General features: G+C 37.1%; 1 protein-coding gene across 8 annotated transcripts in view; it reads right to left on the bottom strand.

Annotated features, from left to right (window-relative positions):
* Nucleotides 1-19599, bottom strand: part of LOC106143684 (piezo-type mechanosensitive ion channel component) — a 49852-nt gene that overhangs the window by 5168 nt on the left and 25085 nt on the right. For 3 of the 8 annotated variants that reach the window (XM_060946336.1, XM_060946331.1, XM_060946352.1), the window contains 29 exons: nt 19364-19533; nt 18996-19122; nt 18569-18796; nt 18061-18299; nt 17617-17802; nt 17072-17261; nt 16414-16565; nt 15859-16022; nt 14746-14793; nt 13269-13387; nt 12185-12313; nt 10787-10910; nt 10270-10427; nt 9720-9805; nt 8887-9084; nt 7849-7993; nt 7383-7499; nt 6961-7127; nt 6462-6626; nt 4932-5108; nt 4600-4686; nt 4281-4428; nt 3743-3957; nt 3271-3429; nt 3035-3161; nt 2780-2926; nt 2147-2247; nt 1843-2024; nt 1149-1329 (listed from right to left, as the gene is read on the bottom strand). In XM_060946336.1, the coding sequence (XP_060802319.1) occupies nt 1149-1329; nt 1843-2024; nt 2147-2247; nt 2780-2926; nt 3035-3161; nt 3271-3429; nt 3743-3957; nt 4281-4428; nt 4600-4686; nt 4932-5108; nt 6462-6626; nt 6961-7127; nt 7383-7499; nt 7849-7993; nt 8887-9084; nt 9720-9805; nt 10270-10427; nt 10787-10910; nt 12185-12313; nt 13269-13387; nt 14746-14793; nt 15859-16022; nt 16414-16565; nt 17072-17261; nt 17617-17802; nt 18061-18299; nt 18569-18796; nt 18996-19122; nt 19364-19533 (4436 nt within the window). Of the gene's footprint in view, nt 1-1148; nt 1330-1842; nt 2025-2146; nt 2248-2779; nt 2927-3034; nt 3162-3270; nt 3430-3742; nt 3958-4280; nt 4429-4599; nt 4687-4931; nt 5109-6461; nt 6627-6960; nt 7128-7382; nt 7500-7848; nt 7994-8886; nt 9085-9719; nt 9806-10269; nt 10428-10786; nt 10911-12184; nt 12314-13268; nt 13388-14334; nt 14374-14735; nt 14794-15858; nt 16023-16413; nt 16566-17071; nt 17262-17616; nt 17803-18060; nt 18300-18568; nt 18797-18995; nt 19123-19363; nt 19534-19599 lie in introns of all 8 variants that reach the window. The other 5 variants (XM_060946359.1, XM_060946335.1, XM_060946343.1 and 2 more) reach the window with 5 other exon arrangements.

Consider the following 19599-nt stretch of genomic DNA (forward strand, 5'->3'; position numbering starts at 1 on the left):
GTAGCGGGGAATTATTATTTACTAATAAGTACTTAGGTAGGTTACAAAATGTACAGATTTAATTTTAGGTTAGTTCAATAGTACAATATTTACACAAGTTATAATTCGATATAATCAAAATAATAGAAAAAAATTAACAAAGAGACATAGGTAGGTACATATTAATTTTATATTTAAAAAAAAAATCATTACAATCCAAAGTGATTCATTGCCCTCCTTTAAAAAAATGGAGGGAACGGAAGGGAATTATACGGAAAGAAATGAAGTTTGAGCAGATTTCCTGAATTTACTCATAAATTAATAAAGGCTAGATATTCATAATTAATTGATAACTAGACCCTACAGTATGCTAATTACCTAAAGTTGAAATTATTTTATTACGTCTACACTTACATACAAAAACTATGGAAGGTAATGTTTACTTACTCGTGACAAACGCTGTTTTCAGAAATTAAATCGTTAAAATATTTTGTCTAGGCAGCGTCCATCCTCTCCTGACGACTTGTATCGACGGACGGAGGTGCGCGGGAGCGTCTTTTGTTTGGCAAGAAATAGATAGTATTGTACGTGCATAAAAATTTTAATGTTATATTTTTGTGGAAGGCAATGTAGTTTTTGGGTTGACAAAACTTTGAAGTCGATTCTTTCTATATTAAACACTTATAAAAAAATACTGTATTGCAGGTTTATAATAGTCAGTGAATACATTAGTATAAAAGAAAAAAAAATATGTACTTTTCTCCTAGGAAAGTCAACAAAAGTGTGTCACAACGTTCTGAGGGTCCATTTGAACAAGGAGAGGAATGAAAAAAATACATGTTTCTGTTCTAAAATTTTTTTTGTTATGGGGTTTAAACCTGATATAGATGATGGATATTTAAGATTAAAGTACGTCCTACTTTATTCAATAAAAAAAATACGGTTGATTACAATATTCCTAACGACTTTTGACCTGGAAAGGCGATTAGGACGAAACGAAAGAACCACTCATACACAAATGCTTTGTTGTTGCTCTTAAAACCAGAAAACCGAGCTAATTGTCGTTTACAAATCCTCACTTAAAGGAAAAAAATATATATTAGCCTCCCGGAAAAAGCTTTCTTATATTAAAACACCTGACATTAAACAAGATTTCAAAATTAACTCACCAAGCATTGGGTGGTGCTTCGCCCTTGAGCAGTTGCAGGAGTATTTCTCTCTCGGGGTTTCGCTTGTTGTCCACAAAAGCCGTCAGTGGAACTTCGCGAAAGTCTTCTATAGTGGGCGGGTTTGGCACCGCGTTCGTGGGATGAGTTATCACGTATGTAAACTTCACCACCAAGGTTTCGTCTGCAAAGATTATATGTGATTGCGTTTACATCGGTATTATTAATTATTACATATAAATAATTAATAATACCGATGAAATACAAAATTAAAACTTTGATAAAAGATTATATGTGATTGCGTTTACATCGGTATTATTAATTATTACATATAAATAATTAATAATACCGATGAAATACAAAATTAAAACTTTGAATCTTCCATTCCTTCTTCTCGAGGCGGTACAGTTCGAGTGAGGAGATGACGGCCATATTATACAGGGTTATTGGTAGATATGTAACGCAAAACCTTCTAAAGACTATAGGGTACTCGTACAATAAAAATTGCTTGTTTTGACTACATCAAAACAAGCAATTTTTATTGTACGAGTTTTCGTGATCCGTTGTTCTTTTTTGCATAATAAAATAAATATTTTTCCTATTCACACATCTTAACCCAATGTAATGTAAAAGCACATTTATTTTTACTTATTTATTTTGGAGGATAATAGACTTATAACATATATGTGTCACTCACTAGACATGGCCTCCTTCTCCAGGCGGTCCAGCTCTGGCGGCGATATATCCCAGGTCATGGTGGAGTTGGGGTTGATGGAAATGACGGCCACGTCGTTGTACATGTAGTTGGAGAGGAAAGTCAAAGCGGTGCGATCGCGGCCGTAAAGGTTGTTCAGTTGCGCGTAATCTTGCTCTGTGTACCTATAAATCATGTAAAAATTGACGACAAATGTAAAAGCCAACGAATGGCTTTTGATAGCCTCAGCTGGTCCTGGTACGATAATCGATAATGTTATCCCAATCCCAATAAAAATTATACTTACACATCGATATTATGAGATTGCGCAGACATTTGATATACAGGGAGATACGGGCCGATGCGGATCTTGACAGTCACATCTGTGGGCGGATTCGGTTTACCGACCTATACGAAACAAAGAAAAAAAAATAGGTTTTGATATTGTATGCCTGTTCAGGATGGTTCCGGATTCGAAGAAATGATGGATGATTTCTGATAATGAATACAGTCAGTTAAAAATACAATTAATACATCTTGCCAGTATATAAATATGCACAGATAAATGCTACAGTAATTTTAACCGGTTATTCTACCTGTTTAAGAATCAAAAAAATATACATACATACATACATACATAAAATCACGCCTCTTTCCCGGAGGGGTAGGCAGAGACTACCTCTTTCCACTTGCCACGATCTCTGCATACTTCTTTCGCTTCGTCCACATTCATAACTCTCTTCATACAAGCTCGGCGGTTTCGGGTACTTTTGACCTGACCCTTTACCAGGACGTCCTTAATTTGATCAAGATACGTTCGTCTAGGTCTTCCCACTCCGACCTTTCCCTCCACACTCTCCTTGTATATCTGCTTAGTCAACCTGCTTTCATTCATCCTCTCCAAAAAAATATCTTAATGTTTATTAATTTTAAAACTCACCGTATTACCCACTGCGAAGAATACAAGCGGGAACCAAATAATGGCGATGACGAATGCCAATACACCGCCGCCCAGCAAATACTTCGTCGTGCTCGACTTCTTTATTCCACGCGGTTGAGGGAACTCGTCCTCCACATAGCGGGAACACTGGCCACAAAAGATTTCATAAATATTATAGTACATATTAAAAAAATATTACATTATGATATGTAGTTCATATTAAAAACTTAGTATTTTCTTTTGAAATGCACTTACTTTAAGCAGAAAGACGCTTGCAAATATGTCCTCCATCTTGAGCCAATCCATTAGAGTCATTGAAGTGTCTGTCCAAATCCAGTCCATTAGAGTACGAAGCTCGAACACAAACGGCACCGCCATGAAACTAGAAGTACACAAACGCGTGAAGAGGTAACAAATAAAGAAACTTACTTTCGCATTTGTAATAGATATTATTTAGGATGGTCTAAACTATTTTCATACTTTAGACTTACCCTCTGAAGAAGATCATGTTGAGGAAGCGGTATGACTTGCAGAGGAAGTTGCCGATGATGCGGCGCGGATATCCGCAGCGGATCTGATACGCCGACAGTAGAAGGTAGATGCATTTCATCATGTACCAAATCGGCGGCGGCCATAGTGCGTTGAATGTCCTGGATAACAATTTGTCAGAATCAGTTTGACGGTGTACTCTTTAATGCAGTATCTTACCTGATCGTTAAAAGCTTTAAAAATGAAAGGTGATATTTGAAACCGATTCGACAATAACGACCCATTAAAACATCAAAAGTAAAAAAGTAAGAATATTTTGATTGAAAAACAGATTTCCAATGACGATAAAAACCCGGGGCGTTAGAATCTAAGGCCGATTCTCTGGACACAAAATGTGCTCCTTGTGAGTTAAATAAAAGCGAGATTAGGTACTTTCAGTCCTCTACGCATTTCTTTTTATATAATAATCATTACCTTTCGGTGATAAATGGAAGCACGAAGAACATCCAAATATGAACGCCCACTATAAGCGCGTACTGGAAGAGGATCTTTCCCAACATGAATTTCCGCAAATACAGCGCTCTATCGATGACGATCAACGCGAATTGTAATATCAACATCACTAGGAATGGAATGGGCACTTTGTTCTCTTCCAAGTATGCTTGCACGCCACCATCGCCTTGATGAGTCTAAAATTTTAAATTTTACGTATAAAGTGATTGTTATGATTATAAATGAACAACAAAGTCGATGAAAAAATATCGTATCAATTATGATTAATGATGCCGTAGGCATTGGTTTAATAATATTTTTTTAGGAAATATGTACAGAATTATAAACTTTTGCCAATAAAGTTGCCATGTCTAGTGTAAAGAAAAAAATGAGAATTGAGTCGCAGTCGCGTCTTCTCAGTAAAGCAGCCCGGAATCCGGCTCTGACCACAATATAGGAATTGGAAAGTCACAAATTAACGCAACAATGAAAAAACAAATAGTAAAAAAATAGAGCATACCCCAAAGGCCGCAAACCCGAAAATGACAACTAGAAAGTTGAAGAAGTCGCAGAGGAACATGTACGCGTACACGTCTGCGGTGACGCGTGCGCCGCGAGCCAACATGCGCTTGAAGAATAGCTTCGTTGGCCGCATGTACCGCAGGATGCTGTAATGTTACATTCATACTATGTATCTATTTTGGTGATATTCTAAGTATTTATTACAAACTAATATTACAATTTTATAATTATGGTAACATTGTTGTTTTGTTTATGAGTCACCTAAAGTTGATATAAACTATTATGCCGCATAAACTAAACTAATAAATAGTACTTACGATAGCATTATTACTTGAGGGTAGTGATCACAGGTATTTTCTAAAACAGTCGTGACAGATATTATAGGTTCTTGGTCATCGTTCACTCTGAAAAAAAAAACAGTTTAATTTATTATTATTTCTGGTCTACCACAGAAAAGTATGAAGGCTTATTTCCATCTTTAGTCCCCGAATCATTAATATGAATCTGAATTGATAAACGTGTTAATATAAATGAGAAGTTAAAAATAATTAACCGCCTGTAAACATGAGAAAACTACCAAATATTTGTCTCGGACTATTTTTGACGAGATTAAATATAAATACTTAAGCATTATAATTTTCGTGAGTACTTGTAATGATCGTCATCCGGTGGTTTTGAAGGTCCGGCATCTTCTTCTCTCCTCTTTTCTTCCTCTTCTCTCCTCTCTTTCTCTTCTAAGGAACGTTGTCGTATCGGAAATTGTCCTGACAATTCTTCTCCCGACCCGCTTAGTATCCTGGAATCCTCTTCTGTTTCCGCATTAGTCCTAAACAACATACGTTTATTATTATATCAGTTGTTCATTTGAATTTTATAATAATAATTTTAAATTTTAAGGGAAAGTTAAACCTAAAATAATCCTAGTTTAATGTTTCTTGTTTCTGCACACTCTGTAGATCCGTCTGCCAATCGGTAAAGGCTTCTTCCAACCTTTTCTATTCTGCTCGTTCTTGAGCTACTCTATTCCACGTCGTTCCTGCTACTTGATTGATGTCATCATATTATCTTTTTTGAGGTCTGCCTTTCATTCGCTTGCCCTCTCCAGGGTACCATACACTCACTCTTTTACTCCATTTATCTTGACCCCTCATCATGTTTTCTGCCCATCTCGCTATAAGTCTTCTTTTTTTTACAGTAATGTCAACGGTTGTTGGGTTGTTCTGTTTCTGATCACTTTGTTTTTTATTCTGTCGGATTTCTTCACGTTAAACATACTTCTTTCCATTGAGTATTTGCAGGTTGCCAACTTGCTGGTCGAATCTAGAGTTAGCGTACACGATTAGCAGTCATACTTGAGAACGGGTAATATACATCTATTTAACACTTTGCTCTTCATGTTTATATGCAGTTTTTTTATCCTTCATGACTTCTTTTAGCCCCCAGTACCTCTTCCAACCATTAGTAATTCGTCTTATAACTTCTTTTTGCATAGGCCCTTGTTGAGTTATGAGCTGCCCTAAATATATGTATCTATATATAGTAATTACCATCCCGACCATTCCCATCCCGAATAGCATAATGCAATAACATTTAAAATCCTTTGCACCCACCCTTGAATCTTCCACGTTGGTAGAGGAACAACGATAAAAACGAATTACTATAAATACGATACAATTTTAATTACTTTCTATCAACTGTTATATTGTAGACTGCAACTGTAATTCAAACTTGAAAATACTTTCTAACAAATGTACCTACGTTATAAGATACGCATTGTGTAGACACACACACATAGTGGAGCAAGGAATCTACCCTACAACTGCAATTCAAAATAATTTTCATTTTATACAAAGTAGATCAAGGTAGCCCTACAAACTTCAATTCTAAATTCAAAATACGTTCTGTCAACTTGTAATATACCGTGCACTTCTTCGACTTTCTCTTTTCTCTTGCAACTTTCTGCAGACGAGCGAAGCGACACGGGGGTCGGACCTCCTCGTGGCGAGCTCCCGCATGACGGCCGCGATCGCCGCCTGCACGTGGTACAGCCGGTCCACGAGCCGGTGACGACTGTCTGATGCCCATACCACAGTATAATACACAACACCTACTTTTATTTTCAATTCGATTCATATTTTTTTTTAATAAAATTAGATTTACAGTAGTACGTATTACTCACGGGCCAGTCTTGTTATGTAGCTGTAAGTATTTCCTCCCGACCTCGTACCCTCGCCCTTGGACCACCTTATTTGTGTCATCCTCTGTCAGATTGTATACCATGTCTCCTCGGAGTTCAATTTCGGGCGTAGACTCTTTCCATAAACCAAGCGATTTCAGCATGAACCTGTGTGACATTATGTAATGTTAGGTAGGGAAAGCCACAGAATACAGATCAGTATCCCCATTAAGTGATGGTACGATCTCTTTTCCCTTGCACTATCGCGATGTTCATAGCACCGTACCATTTTGATAAAAAAAAAAAAAAAACTTAGATTCGGAAGTTTTGATATATGGAGAAATAGCTAAAGCGGCAGGTTCTTTGAACAAAAATAAACCACACGCAATAGGCTAATGCTGCAAACTTTATCTCATCTTTGCCTAGCGCGACACGGTGGAACCTTTATTATATGTATTAAAAAGCATTTTTTTTTATGTTGTTATCTATTTATGTTACTTGCCTGTGCAAAAATATAATCAGAAGAAGCAGAAGATCATAGAGCGCGTAGTTGAACTGTCGCTCGATGCCGATAATCCGCGGCGCTGTGAACGGCATGTTGTTCGGAATCACCTTCTGGTTCCACGGCAGGATCTCAAATTGGAACATGCTCTTTATGAGCACAATTACCTGTTGAAGTGAGATATTGAATTGAAATTATGTCGTGTGGTAACGTATGACTAACGCTTTTCTTTTCCATGGAGTCATAAAACTGGTTACCATGCGAAAATGCGGAAGTCAGACGGGAGTCGAATTGTGTATAAAGTAATAATCAAATTTTAGAAACTGTTACGGTAACTAAGATAAACATGAGGATGATTATAAATATTTCTTTTGTTTAATTCGAAAGATAAGTAGATAAAAAATAGCAAGAGAGTATGCTACCTCAGTGTAAGCAATAAGAGTGACCCAGAAAGTCTTTGTAGGTCGCGGTATAGTGAGCGTCCCCCACATAAACACCATTAGTGGTAATGGAATGGACAAAATAGTTGCAGATTGAATCTGAAAGAGAAAAAAAACGTTTCTTTAATCACGTCCTTTAGTCTCTTCCTTCTGATAACCGCAACACATTTACAAAAATATATGAAAAAGCGAATTAGATAAAGCATGTCTTATATGTTGAAAAACCAGTCAAAATATAGGTAAATTAGATAACTACGGATTTGTTTATGTTCGTTAAGGACTGTTTATAAAATAGCTTAAGCTTATGAAGGCTTCGCCAGCACAGTCTCCTTAATATCTTAATACTTTTCACCAGACGTCACTTCAGCTTTCTCAATTGATATTGTTTAAACACATACATTAATCTACTTCCAAAAAAAAAACCTTAAAAATTGTAAGTTTACATTACCTGGTTAATAAAAACCATCATATAACACACGATGTCGGTATGCGCGAGTACGGTATACCACAACGCGTAAATAAGGTATACGAATGGAGATTGTCCCTGCTTGAACATCGAATCGTCTTGTTCTTCCAGTGTAGTCACGTCTTTACTGCAAACCGACATGCAAAGTCAGTGTTATGTTAATAAAAGAGTTTAATATGGAGTGTAAGTGTTATACATTGCTTGTGCTTTGAGAGTATGATAGCAAGAGTAAATACCCATTTGTAGAAAGTTCGTGAAAAGGTTTTTGGTCAAGACTCAACGTGCAGCGTAGGTATAAGTATTTTGCGAGAATGAATGTAAAATATTAAGGATTGAGACAATATCGCGGTAAGTAAATAGTTCATCGCTTTGTTTTACATTAATTCTCTCTGCATAGAGTCTTTAACAGAGAAGTGTTTTTGAATAGGTCATAGTTATTTACAGAAATATGTATATCAATCAATAAAGTAGACAAATTATGTATATTATGTAAAAATATCGCTTAGTACTTCATTTATATATAATGATTTTAATATTTTAATATAATTTAATAAATAATATAGCATCGCCTTCGAATAACAAAACAACGATTAATAATACTTACCACACCATTTCAAAATTAAGCGACAAATCGAAGCTGCGAAAACATGCGATAACAAGACCAATATGAGTGAATATAAATACGAAATATTCCATAAATACACAGCGAAGCCCATCGCATACGACGATAACAGAAAAAACTTGCACAGCTTCTTATTCAAAAATATAATATTATTGAAATCATTGAATAAAACTTAAAAAAAAACGCGCCTTTCTTAAATCGCTTTCAAATATGTTAAATACTGGTAATGTCACAAGTTTTAACGCACACGTATCTTTTATTATCATTTTTCTACAGCTTTTCAGCAGCCGTGGTCCAAATATAGGACGTCCACGTTAAAACCCATGTTATTAACAGATATTTATAATGAACAGCGTTACTTTTGAAAACAGTGCAAATCTTTATTTTCATTCTATAACCTTCCGCTAGATTGGAGGCTAAACGCGCTTTCGTGTTCCGATGTATCGTCGTCCATTTCATCGCGTCGGGTCGTTTCGGAGCCGGACGTCAGTTCGTGAAGGTCTCTGTGATGTGGCGGCGGCGAGGCGTCCAGTCCTCGTTCCATGCTCGGCGCCAAGATTCGAATCTCGGGAACGCTTATATCGCTTAACTTACGGCTGGAAAAACCCACCCCCAATTATGGCCACCACCGAGCTATAAATGACTGAGGTTTGCCACGGATGATATAATGATATATAACGGCTTATAATATTCATGATATGAAATGGCTAAATGATTACAGTCTAACGATTCACTACTTAAGCAAAGTTATCAGTTGGTAAAACTACGTAAAACAAAGCCTATTTATCATATTTGATATTTAAATCATTGATCTAAAAAAATAATAATAATACAAACCCCATGTCTTCTGTTGGTACCATCAGAGTATTGTTATCATTATCCATATTAATACTATGCAGCATGCACAAATAAAACACTACTAGAAACTACACTCTAATATGCATTTATTAATCAGCACTACTACATTATTAGGGCTAATAACTATATGTTAACACAACTACTCTAGTTCTTAAAATCTTGTTTCAATATCTAAATAAATTAAACAAAATTTCCAATGCATTTCAAATCCATATTAACTTAGTACCTACAACATGCAAGCAGGCAGTACTGAAGCATAAGTTATTTCACTATATGTTTCAACCAGTGATAGTATACCAATTCCAATAAAAACTATACTAGACCATGCAATTCCTCTTGAAAAACAACTAAGTTATAAATTAATGGTACTTACTGCGCTTGATAGGCAATTGTTTCTGGCAATGGTTCCCATATCATTTGTGAACCTTCTCTTATTCCCATTCCGAAGCCCTCTTTCTCCTGTTAAATATTTTTTAAATTTAATTATTACTTTAATATATTTACTTTTGCGAAAGCCAATCAATGGACAAGCTTATAAACTTGGGATTCTTCTTTAAGACGAGGGACTATTAACCTGTCACTTTTCTCGCAACCTCAATTATGTCATTAAGTCGTTCAGCTGAACGTGGCCTTTCCAAATAGTTGTGGAATAAAGACGTGATTATAGTATGTATGTGTGTTCTTTTTTATAGCTGTTCTCGTCTCCCCAGAGCAAAAACCTTCCGTCTTTCTTTTCAGATATTCATAGTCTTACAAGTCCATCTCCCAACGATTCCTCACCAACTTGTGAATACAACCGGGACAAACGCGAAATGAATTATGCATGACTTTTTTTTTTAAAGTTGGCATTTTTGTAAGCAGGATATTCTTAAGAAAGCAAAGCCCCGGGGAAACTTCGTTCAATAATGAACTCTTTAATTTACCTTCAGCAGTTTCTTCTCCAGAGAAAGAGTCCTGGATACGTATCTGTAGTCCCGAGAATACCTCATCAGGTAACGGGTCACAGATATCAAAAAGCTAGAAATGATCATCCACGCCATTTTTGCGTATCGCTTCAACTTGTCGAACCATGTCTCGAATTCTGTAAATAATGAAAGTAGTAAATCAAAAATTTTAAAAAAGGACACTGGTAGTTTGACTGTCATATCAACGCACAGGCCAAACCGCTGAGTCTATATGATATGAAATTTGCAATTTGGTGTATCAAGGTAATCTACGCGAGCTAAGGGCGGACTTGAGTACTTTAGTTATATTTATAAAAACCTGCACATGCACTGGATGTTATTACCCTGACGTATATCTTGATTTACTGCAATCGGATTTCGCCCTGACGTTAAGGTAAACTACAAATGAGTAGGTACTACATGCACTCCTGGATTATGATAATAAGTGACTTCGGTCTTTTCACCAGGGGTAATGACGTGTAAGAAATAAAGTCACCTGGTTCCTCTGCAAACTCCTCGATGTCTGAGCCCTGGTCATCGCGGTCCCTCTCCGTGGGCAGATTGTCATCATCGTCGGGAGACTCTTCGTCTTCCAAAGTTCGGACGCGGTGACTTTGAGCCTGTATGTAAGTGCATTTCTTCAATACGTATGCATTTAAATAAGGCTGTTTGTTCACTGACCATTCTGTTCAGTCTAAACTAAATAGAATTTAGCCAATTAGAGCTGTTTATTCTGATACGATTTATACATTTTATGCATAGGCGAAGCTATTTTAAGAAAGGATTTACTGACATTTGGCACGCAGATTAGATGGCACGTGCTATGGATAAGATTTCGGAAATTCCGAAACTCAAGACATACAAGGAAAATATACAGAAAAATGTAACTGTATAACCGTGTATTTACAATCGCAACCACCGAACATTTGGCCTAAAATTGAGGACCAAAAAACCATAGACAAGAAAATCTCGTTCATTAATATAATTGGATATTTCAAATTACTTACCAAAAAAATAATATAGTTAAAAAATATGAAATTAAATATTATCAATAGAATCAATATTAGTTAAAAAAAGAAATGGTACTAAAATTACGGTTAGTAGTAGGAAAAGTGAACACCAAACAAAAATATTAATAATAAGCCTATCATGCAGCGCAACATAAACTTAAATATATGGAAGGATATGCAAGTACGACTAAAGATGCATAATCGCGTAATGCTCCAGAAAAGATTAAAAATATTTATGTATATAATGGTACCTCAGATACGATGACTTCTGTCTGTATAATAAGACGATATTGTTGATTGCATATTCATAAATTGTATTTTTGGTCAAAAGCTTTATAATTTAATATTAAAATATTAACTATATTATAAAGCTTTTGACCATAAATACATTGTGATTATTTTTGTTTCAATCTGGTATCAAAACCAATAAATCAGAGCGTCTCTCACTTCAATGTATAGAGTAGGACGAGCAGTGATACCATTCGTATCATTCTCTACGATATATTGATAACCGTTCGTACTCGATAATGAGTCTCTCAACTACTTAGTAATGCCATTTGCATCATAATCATCACTCTCTTCGCTCTATTTTAACAGCTCAATATACATATTGGCTTCCTGATCTGATAACTATTTACATATCTTCGTCCTCTTGTCGTTTCACTGTCTGTCACATGATTGATGTGGGTTTGTTGGGTCAATCCACAAATGTTAATAGAGCCGAAATGAACTACAAAATAAACTAAAAATTTGTCTTAGCTTTCCTAACCCGGAAATCCTCAAATATTTTAGAGATGGGGAAGATATTCATATTCCAAGTCAATGTTTATGATGCTAGCTAGGCTTTTAAGTCGCGTATGCAATCAACAACATCGGTACATTACCTCTTGGACCGGATAAGAGGACGGGTAACTGGTGAGCGAGTGTTGCCTGGCGGAGCGCACGGCCGGCGCGGACGCCCGCCGCATCGACACTGCGTGCTTTATGTCCGTCTTGATCACCGTCGACAGCAGCTAACCATCCAACATGGTCATTGCGACGCCTTAAACACGTTGCTTGCCCTAACACTACTATCTGATACGCTAGCCGCGTCTTTTATTGGTCAAAACCTGATAAAGTGCACGTTTAACGTGAAAATACGAAAACGCATAAATGTCAAATCTGATTTCGTATGAAAATAATATCAAGCTTGTAAAAGGTAGGAGAAGCAACGTGTGTATCTATAGCATTGGCTGTGCAATAGTTATCACTGGACATTAGGTTAGTCACCGAAAGCTGCGCTGAGGCGTTGTACGTCCACGAAAGCGTCGTTTAAAATCTCTATTATAAACCGATATACTGACTATAACATGTTCACATCATCTAGAATTAGAGGGGGCGGAACATGCGGGAGTACACCCAGACGGACACAGGGCTAATTCATACACCTCCTTACATGCCAATACCCAAAATATTTAGCCCAAATAAAATAACTTTTGCAACTTTACATCATATTACGGCCGCCAAAAATATAAACTAAAACATTTATCAAATCGAATAAGAATTTGGATATCGAACCAAAATTCGACTATTTTCGTTGCAAGAGCTCTCATTTACGACCCATGCTTTCCAAGACCACAATGACATGAACCCATTCAATAATAAAAAATCTTATACAAAATCTGTCTAGTACGACAACTAGATAAAAAAATCTAATGTAGTAATTAAAAATTTAAAATTATTTATGGAACCAGAACTAAGAGCAGCGCCGCACGAAACAGCATACTTCTATAAATACTGCTGAAAAAGCATTCTTAAATACATGATTCATTTGTAGGAGCGTCGAGTGCATGAATTTTTATATTTCGCTTTATGATATCGTTTGGGCGCGTTCAAAATTACTTTACTTACAAGCATGAGTGTGCGTGTGCTGGTCTTAATGCTGACTCAAAATCGCTGAACTGATTCCCAAATTATTTGTGGGCGTACCTTGCCAATGCCCATTTGTTTTGGCGCATCTTCATCTTCGCTCGACTCTTCATCTGGCTTCATAGGAACTTCAGTGTCATCGAATTCGTCGAACATGTAGTAGTCCCCGGATCGTACCGCTGTATGGAAAACATAATGTTAGAAGAACATCTCGTTGAAATTAATTTGACGTAATCATAAAGAATCATAATGATTAAAACAAAAGTTTCAAATCGAATACGGTAAACAGTACTGCCATCTCTTCAATATATTTTGATCTTTTAAATATATTTTTTTCGATTCTTTATTCTTACGCCATTACTTATTTTGACAATAAAAGCGTGAGAATATACAAAGTATGTACCTAATTGATGAGCACCAATTATTTTTTCAAAGTATTGTTATTAAATAATAGTTATGTACATAATAAATAATAAAAATGTGTTAAAAAATTCTCATATATCTTTTAAAAAATATATAAATAATCCCACATAGTTTTCAATTTAATAGACCAATTAATTCGACAGTAATTGATTGCAAACGTGTGTTGTAAACCCTTGACTTGTTTGTTTGTTCACATACAATATCGGTGTCAAAATTTGCATAAAACGAAAAAAAAAAACAACCCATAACAATTCTATAAAGCCACAAACAAACCACTAAAGGTGTAGCTAAACTGCGGACTTTTTCCCGAAAAAAACCGTTGCGTTCTAGGTACCGCCCAATCTGGCTGCACCTTTACTCACAGCATCGTGCAAGCCATTCGCATGCAACAATCAAAACACAAGATCAAGTATGCTCATGCAACAATTACAAGCAGTGTAGAGGCGCATTTCTGTCTTTTGATTTATTTACATCTTTTTACATATTTTACAAAGGACTAACAAGACAGACTCCGCCAAAATACTATATAGGTACGGTTACGACGCGTTAAACACCGAGCAATTGTATAAAATTTCAACACATTCGCAACCGCGCCTCAAAATCGTATTTTGTCTCATACAACTTGCCTAGAATACCACAACCGAAGCATAAAGTTAGTATCGCATTTGGTTATAATGGTCGATAGGACGTTTTTAAACGTTACCCTTTTGATGGCTGGTCGGCTGCCTATATCGCGGTCTGCCTATAAAGAAATACAGAGCTCAACACCACAGACAGAAAGGAAAGCATTGAGAAATTATGCAGTTTAAAAATACACAACGTCCACCCAACGCAGGTTATAAGAAAGTTATTGAAGCGCGAAATGTATTTGGTCGCATACGTTGATCCAGTTACGTCACAAGTTAAGTCTATGCCTAAACAATAGTTATTTAGATACAGATAGAACTAGCGACGTTCTTTGAAAGTATGTACTTTTTTAAATGACGGTTCGTGAATCATGTCTGTCAAAAACACAGAAAAAATAAACGCTTTGGATCGACCAGCTTAAGTATTAATGGTGAGGACATGGTAATAGACATACACCTCCCACACCAACCAAATCACAGGTCTGTACCTTCGTGTCTCTTCGTTAACACTCGCCTACCCGGGCTTGATTCACTTCCTAACGGATAAAAAACATAAATCAAAAAATATCATCACAATATGCTTTACAATATTTACACTGTGTTACATTTAGTGTATGTTCATTCTGTTTCAAGTTTTTGTTTAGATTTAATCGTGACACATGGGTAGATCATCATTCCAAAGGACATGCAGAAATCAACCAATACGGTTACTGAACGAAGAAAGAAAACCTGTAATTGATTGATTTCGCATCGCTCAGTTTTTGTAAATTAAATAAAAACGGAACTTAGGTTTGTGCCACTTGTCACGATTACATAAATGATGAAAATTGACAGCTAAAACTATGTATCGACACCCGTAGTTACATGTATGATGCGAGTTCGGCTCTGCGCGACTGGAGTGAGACAACACAGAGCGCTGCAGCACGCTGGGGCTGGCCAGTGTGTGGCGGCGACGGATCGGCGGCGGGGAGAACACCGGGTATGATTCCTCAGGGCTCTGTGCTCGGGGCAGTAACTCTGATGACGGAGGTGAGCCGAACGATATCCGTCTCGGTTCTAAGTAAGCATCCAGTGATACTGTCATCAGAGCCGAGGAAGGGGATGGCGGACCGCCTTGGGAACTAGGCGGTGGTAGAACAGGAACAGGGTCCGGGGGAGGGGTGTGGGAGGGGGAAGGCGGGGCGGAGGCTTCGGAGATGGGAGTGTGGAAGCCGCGAGGAGAGGCCACGCTGGGACTGTCGGGAGTGTGGAACCCTCGGGAGGCGTCCGAGTCCCCGCGCACTAGCGGCACCCGCTCCGATTGCTGAGTTTCTTCGTCCTCTTCTTTGTTTGGTAGCATTGAAATATCCAACATATGAGAACAAGTTTTGGTAATTCATCAAGTCTCGTTCTGTGTTCTCATGGTGAAAGTATCATTTTTTTATTTGATAAAGATTAATGTTACTTTATATAACAAAGATAAATAATATTCAAATGAAATAAAATTAACAATAATGATCCTTAAATTAAGTTCTCAGAATCACTTCATCTAGCCATTCATTGTCTTACACAAAAAAAATTAATTCGCTCAGGAAATATAATAACATTGACAATTTCAATACCTGCATCATGATGCCTTTGGTCCTTATTTAAAGCACCCTGTATCTTTTTCTGATTGGCCTTTATCCTTTCCATTTTGACTTTGATCTTCTCCAGTATTTTAACTTCCTGATCCTCTTGTACACGCATCTGTTTTTGTCTCAATTCCTCGATCAACTCGGCTCCTCTTGAAATAAAAAATATTACATTCCCAGATTATACAATTATCACACCTCGGAGACTCCATACAACTGCAATGATTTCGGCAATTATTTTAACTTAAAATCTTTACCACTTTTTACTCCTACACACTACACTATACAAACTTCTGACATGACTCCTCGGATGAGAAATCCTAATGGGGCTAGAAGTGAATATCTGTAATTTCATTGATTTATTTTGAGTCAGAAAACTCGCTGGTTTCACAAATTGTTTTCACAGAAAAATATGAAATATGCAGGTATTACAGTGAGAAACTTGATGCCCCCGCATCGGGTTTCGCATTCACATGGGAACTCTATGAAGAGGGGGTCATATTTCTATACAGGCGACTTTACAAATGGTTAAATAAATAGTACCTGGAAGCCAAGACAGTGGTGGCTTTACTCTCGTCGATGACCCTGTAGAAGTAGTAGCTGTTGAACAGCCGCCGCTGCAATATGAGGAACGCGAAACACACGCCGTCCCACGCGAGCCCAATGTCCTCTTGGGGCACGGAACATGTTGCGTCCTGCAATGTAATACGCAAAACGAGGTAAAAGTCACCGACATAGCTCAGCGAATTAGCCTGCCGAAATTATTGTGGTCGGAAGACATAACTCGTAAAATGGATGGCTGTTGGGGAGGATAGGTATAATAGTGACTATGCACAATGTGAAAAAACCATCCACTAAGTTATTCTATAGAATAAACCTCCGGTATTTTAAATTAAGACGATATAATATGTAGATTTCAACCCATTATAAACCCAATATTTCATGAAAATTATATTCGCATACGAAGAAATAGATCTCCCGAGATCCGAACAAAGACGGCAAAGATTTTATCAGAGATTAAAATAAGCGTGTCACTTCTAATGTTACAGATCGTTATAGGAACAATAAGCACTCACTACCATCATTTACAAGTTCAGATTCACGAGGTAAAAAAGCTGTGACGACTCGAATCAATGAAAAAAATCGTGAAAAAGGTCATGTGTTATTAGGACAACAAAATCCTTGAGGATAAAGACAATACCTTGTAGTACTGCATGCGGATGAAGTGAGCTATGTTCCCGCCGGCGAACTTGTCCACGCAGCCGATGCCGAGAAGCTGCACCAGCCAGCACGCGTGCTCCTGCAGCACGCTGCTGAACATGCAGCCCGGGATTTGGAGCAGCGACTTTACTACTACAACTGACACGTTGTAGCGGAGGAGCCAAGACCACCTGCCGAGTATATGAATTCTCGATATGCAGACAAACATATAGGACTTAATTTTAACAACACAAATGTTTTCATATTAAGCAAAAGGGCTTTTGTTATTGCATTTGTCAACACTTCCCGAGGCGAAACGACGTGGCGTCACTGAAAATGGTAAATTTGGCAAGCACATTTTTTAGTTCACTTCGTCATTCTGAGTCGCAGCTACGCTGAACAATTACTAAAGATTACTGAGCTGCGAGATCTTCATCGCATCGAGCCACGTTGATCCGCATTGTGTCTCAAACCTTTTATCAATGTAAATTAATTATTAACGTTAGCAAAACATGTGTACTAATGAATAGGCTTAACGACACTCACCATAATAAAATGATTTCCTTCGGCCTCAAATAGAAGTCGGTGCCTTGCCATAGGAAGATAAATGAGCCAATAAGATAGCCCATAGAGAACAAATTGACTCTATTTGTTCCCGTCATAAACATGATAGCGAGGGTCACCCACAGCATTCCTAAGAACACCATACGTTTGGCTACATCCAGCCAAGACCTAAAAAATATAAATTTTAAAATAAAAGTTAAATAAATTCGGTGAAAGTTTACAGCTGTTACAGTTAAACTAACAAGAATGTACATTACAACGGTAGGAAACATGACCATGGAAAAATTGAGAAACAAGAGGGTCAGGTTTCTCAATCACTTACCATACTTTGCACCAATAGGTATATTTTATTTTATTCCTCTTTTGTTTATCCACTAGTTTACTTTCATTCAACCTAAATCCTTCAAATGAACAAGACTTATTTACCCCACATATCCGAGGAAGTCAGGAACGGGGTTGACAAATTGCGCCGTCTCCCAGTCTTGTCCTATATCTTCACTATTTGAGCCTCCCGCGTAATTCTCGCCATATTTCCGTTCCGTTATAAACACTTGACGCTGTCGTGTGGCGAACAGCAATAGGAAGTAGTCGAACACCAGTTTCAGTGCGTGCGGAGGTTCTTTGGGGTACGGAAGGAAAAGCCATGTCCTGATATGTTTCATTTGCTGAAATTTAAAAAAAAGAGAAATTATCAAATATGTAGTAATAACAATTGTCGCTTTAATTTGGTGTTGGAGGCCGTCAAAGATCTTTGCAATACGCTTCATTCTCTCTCTCGCAAACATCTTTGTGTTCCCAGTTGCGCCGCCACAATACTCTGGGCTTGGGGTACGCTAATGATATCGCGTTCAATTTATATTGACTCGGTGTAATAACACTGACCGAATAGAACTTTTCTCAGTAAGAACTTTTTCTATTTGAAATATATACTTACCGAATCACTGCCACTCCATGGATAATCAAGACAGAACTGCGGCAAAAAGCCGACACACAACGCATATTGCACGGGAACCAACACGCCGACAAACAAACAGAATGCCGGCCAAATGCGCGCTTGCTGCGACCTCTTCATAGACACGAGCACTAGGAGCCAGAACGAATAGAAGACGGCGTACACATCCATACGAGATCCGATTACGCCGATGAGGCACATTAAAGTTATCTAAAAGTTAAAGTTTAAATGAATAAAACGCTGTGTTCATGTCACCTGCTCAAGAAAATAATAATGTATATTGGATACCTTTATGAAAAGGATACCCTAAGTGCACTAAATATGCAATTAATAATAGATTTTTGGAATTCTTAAAAAAATTACGATGTAATAGCTATTATTAATATAGTAATATTTTAAATAAAATTACCTCTACGCCGAATTTATAAAATCCGTAGTTGATAAAATATTTAAAACAATGCATCATGTCTTTATCTGCCTCTTTGCGAGTTATTTCCGGAAATATTATTTCCTGTACTTTTGACGATCCACTTTCACTAAAAAAGAAGTAAACTCTTGAGTAAAATTAAATTATTTAGTAAGAAACTATTATAGAATATAATCTATATTTATATAAAAGGAATATGCTTTCACTATACGCTTAACATTAGTTTTATAAAATCAAATGTTTCTGATATTTCTTCTTATAAATAAAGGGTAGAAAAGTAACAGAAGTGCAATGCTTTAGCTTAAAAACAAAAGAAAAACAGAAGGAATAAAATAAAGCGAGGTACACACCTCTTAGTTTGATTTCGGTATGTGAGCAGTGAGTAGAAGGTGAACACGCATATTATTCCGATGTACCCTTTGACTAGTACTACCAGTGGTTTAGCACGACTCGTCTTATGGAAGCCGACCCAGTGGGCGTTGTTGTACATCGTTGAAATAAGTGTATCATTCTCGTCGGTCTATGACAAAAAAAGGATATATATTGAGAAAAACACTCAGATTTAGTTAACCTCGATCTTCTTTTC

This window comes from Amyelois transitella, chromosome 2 (genome assembly GCF_032362555.1).
Source record: "Amyelois transitella isolate CPQ chromosome 2, ilAmyTran1.1, whole genome shotgun sequence".
NCBI classification, from domain to species: Eukaryota; Metazoa; Arthropoda; class Insecta; order Lepidoptera; family Pyralidae; genus Amyelois; species Amyelois transitella.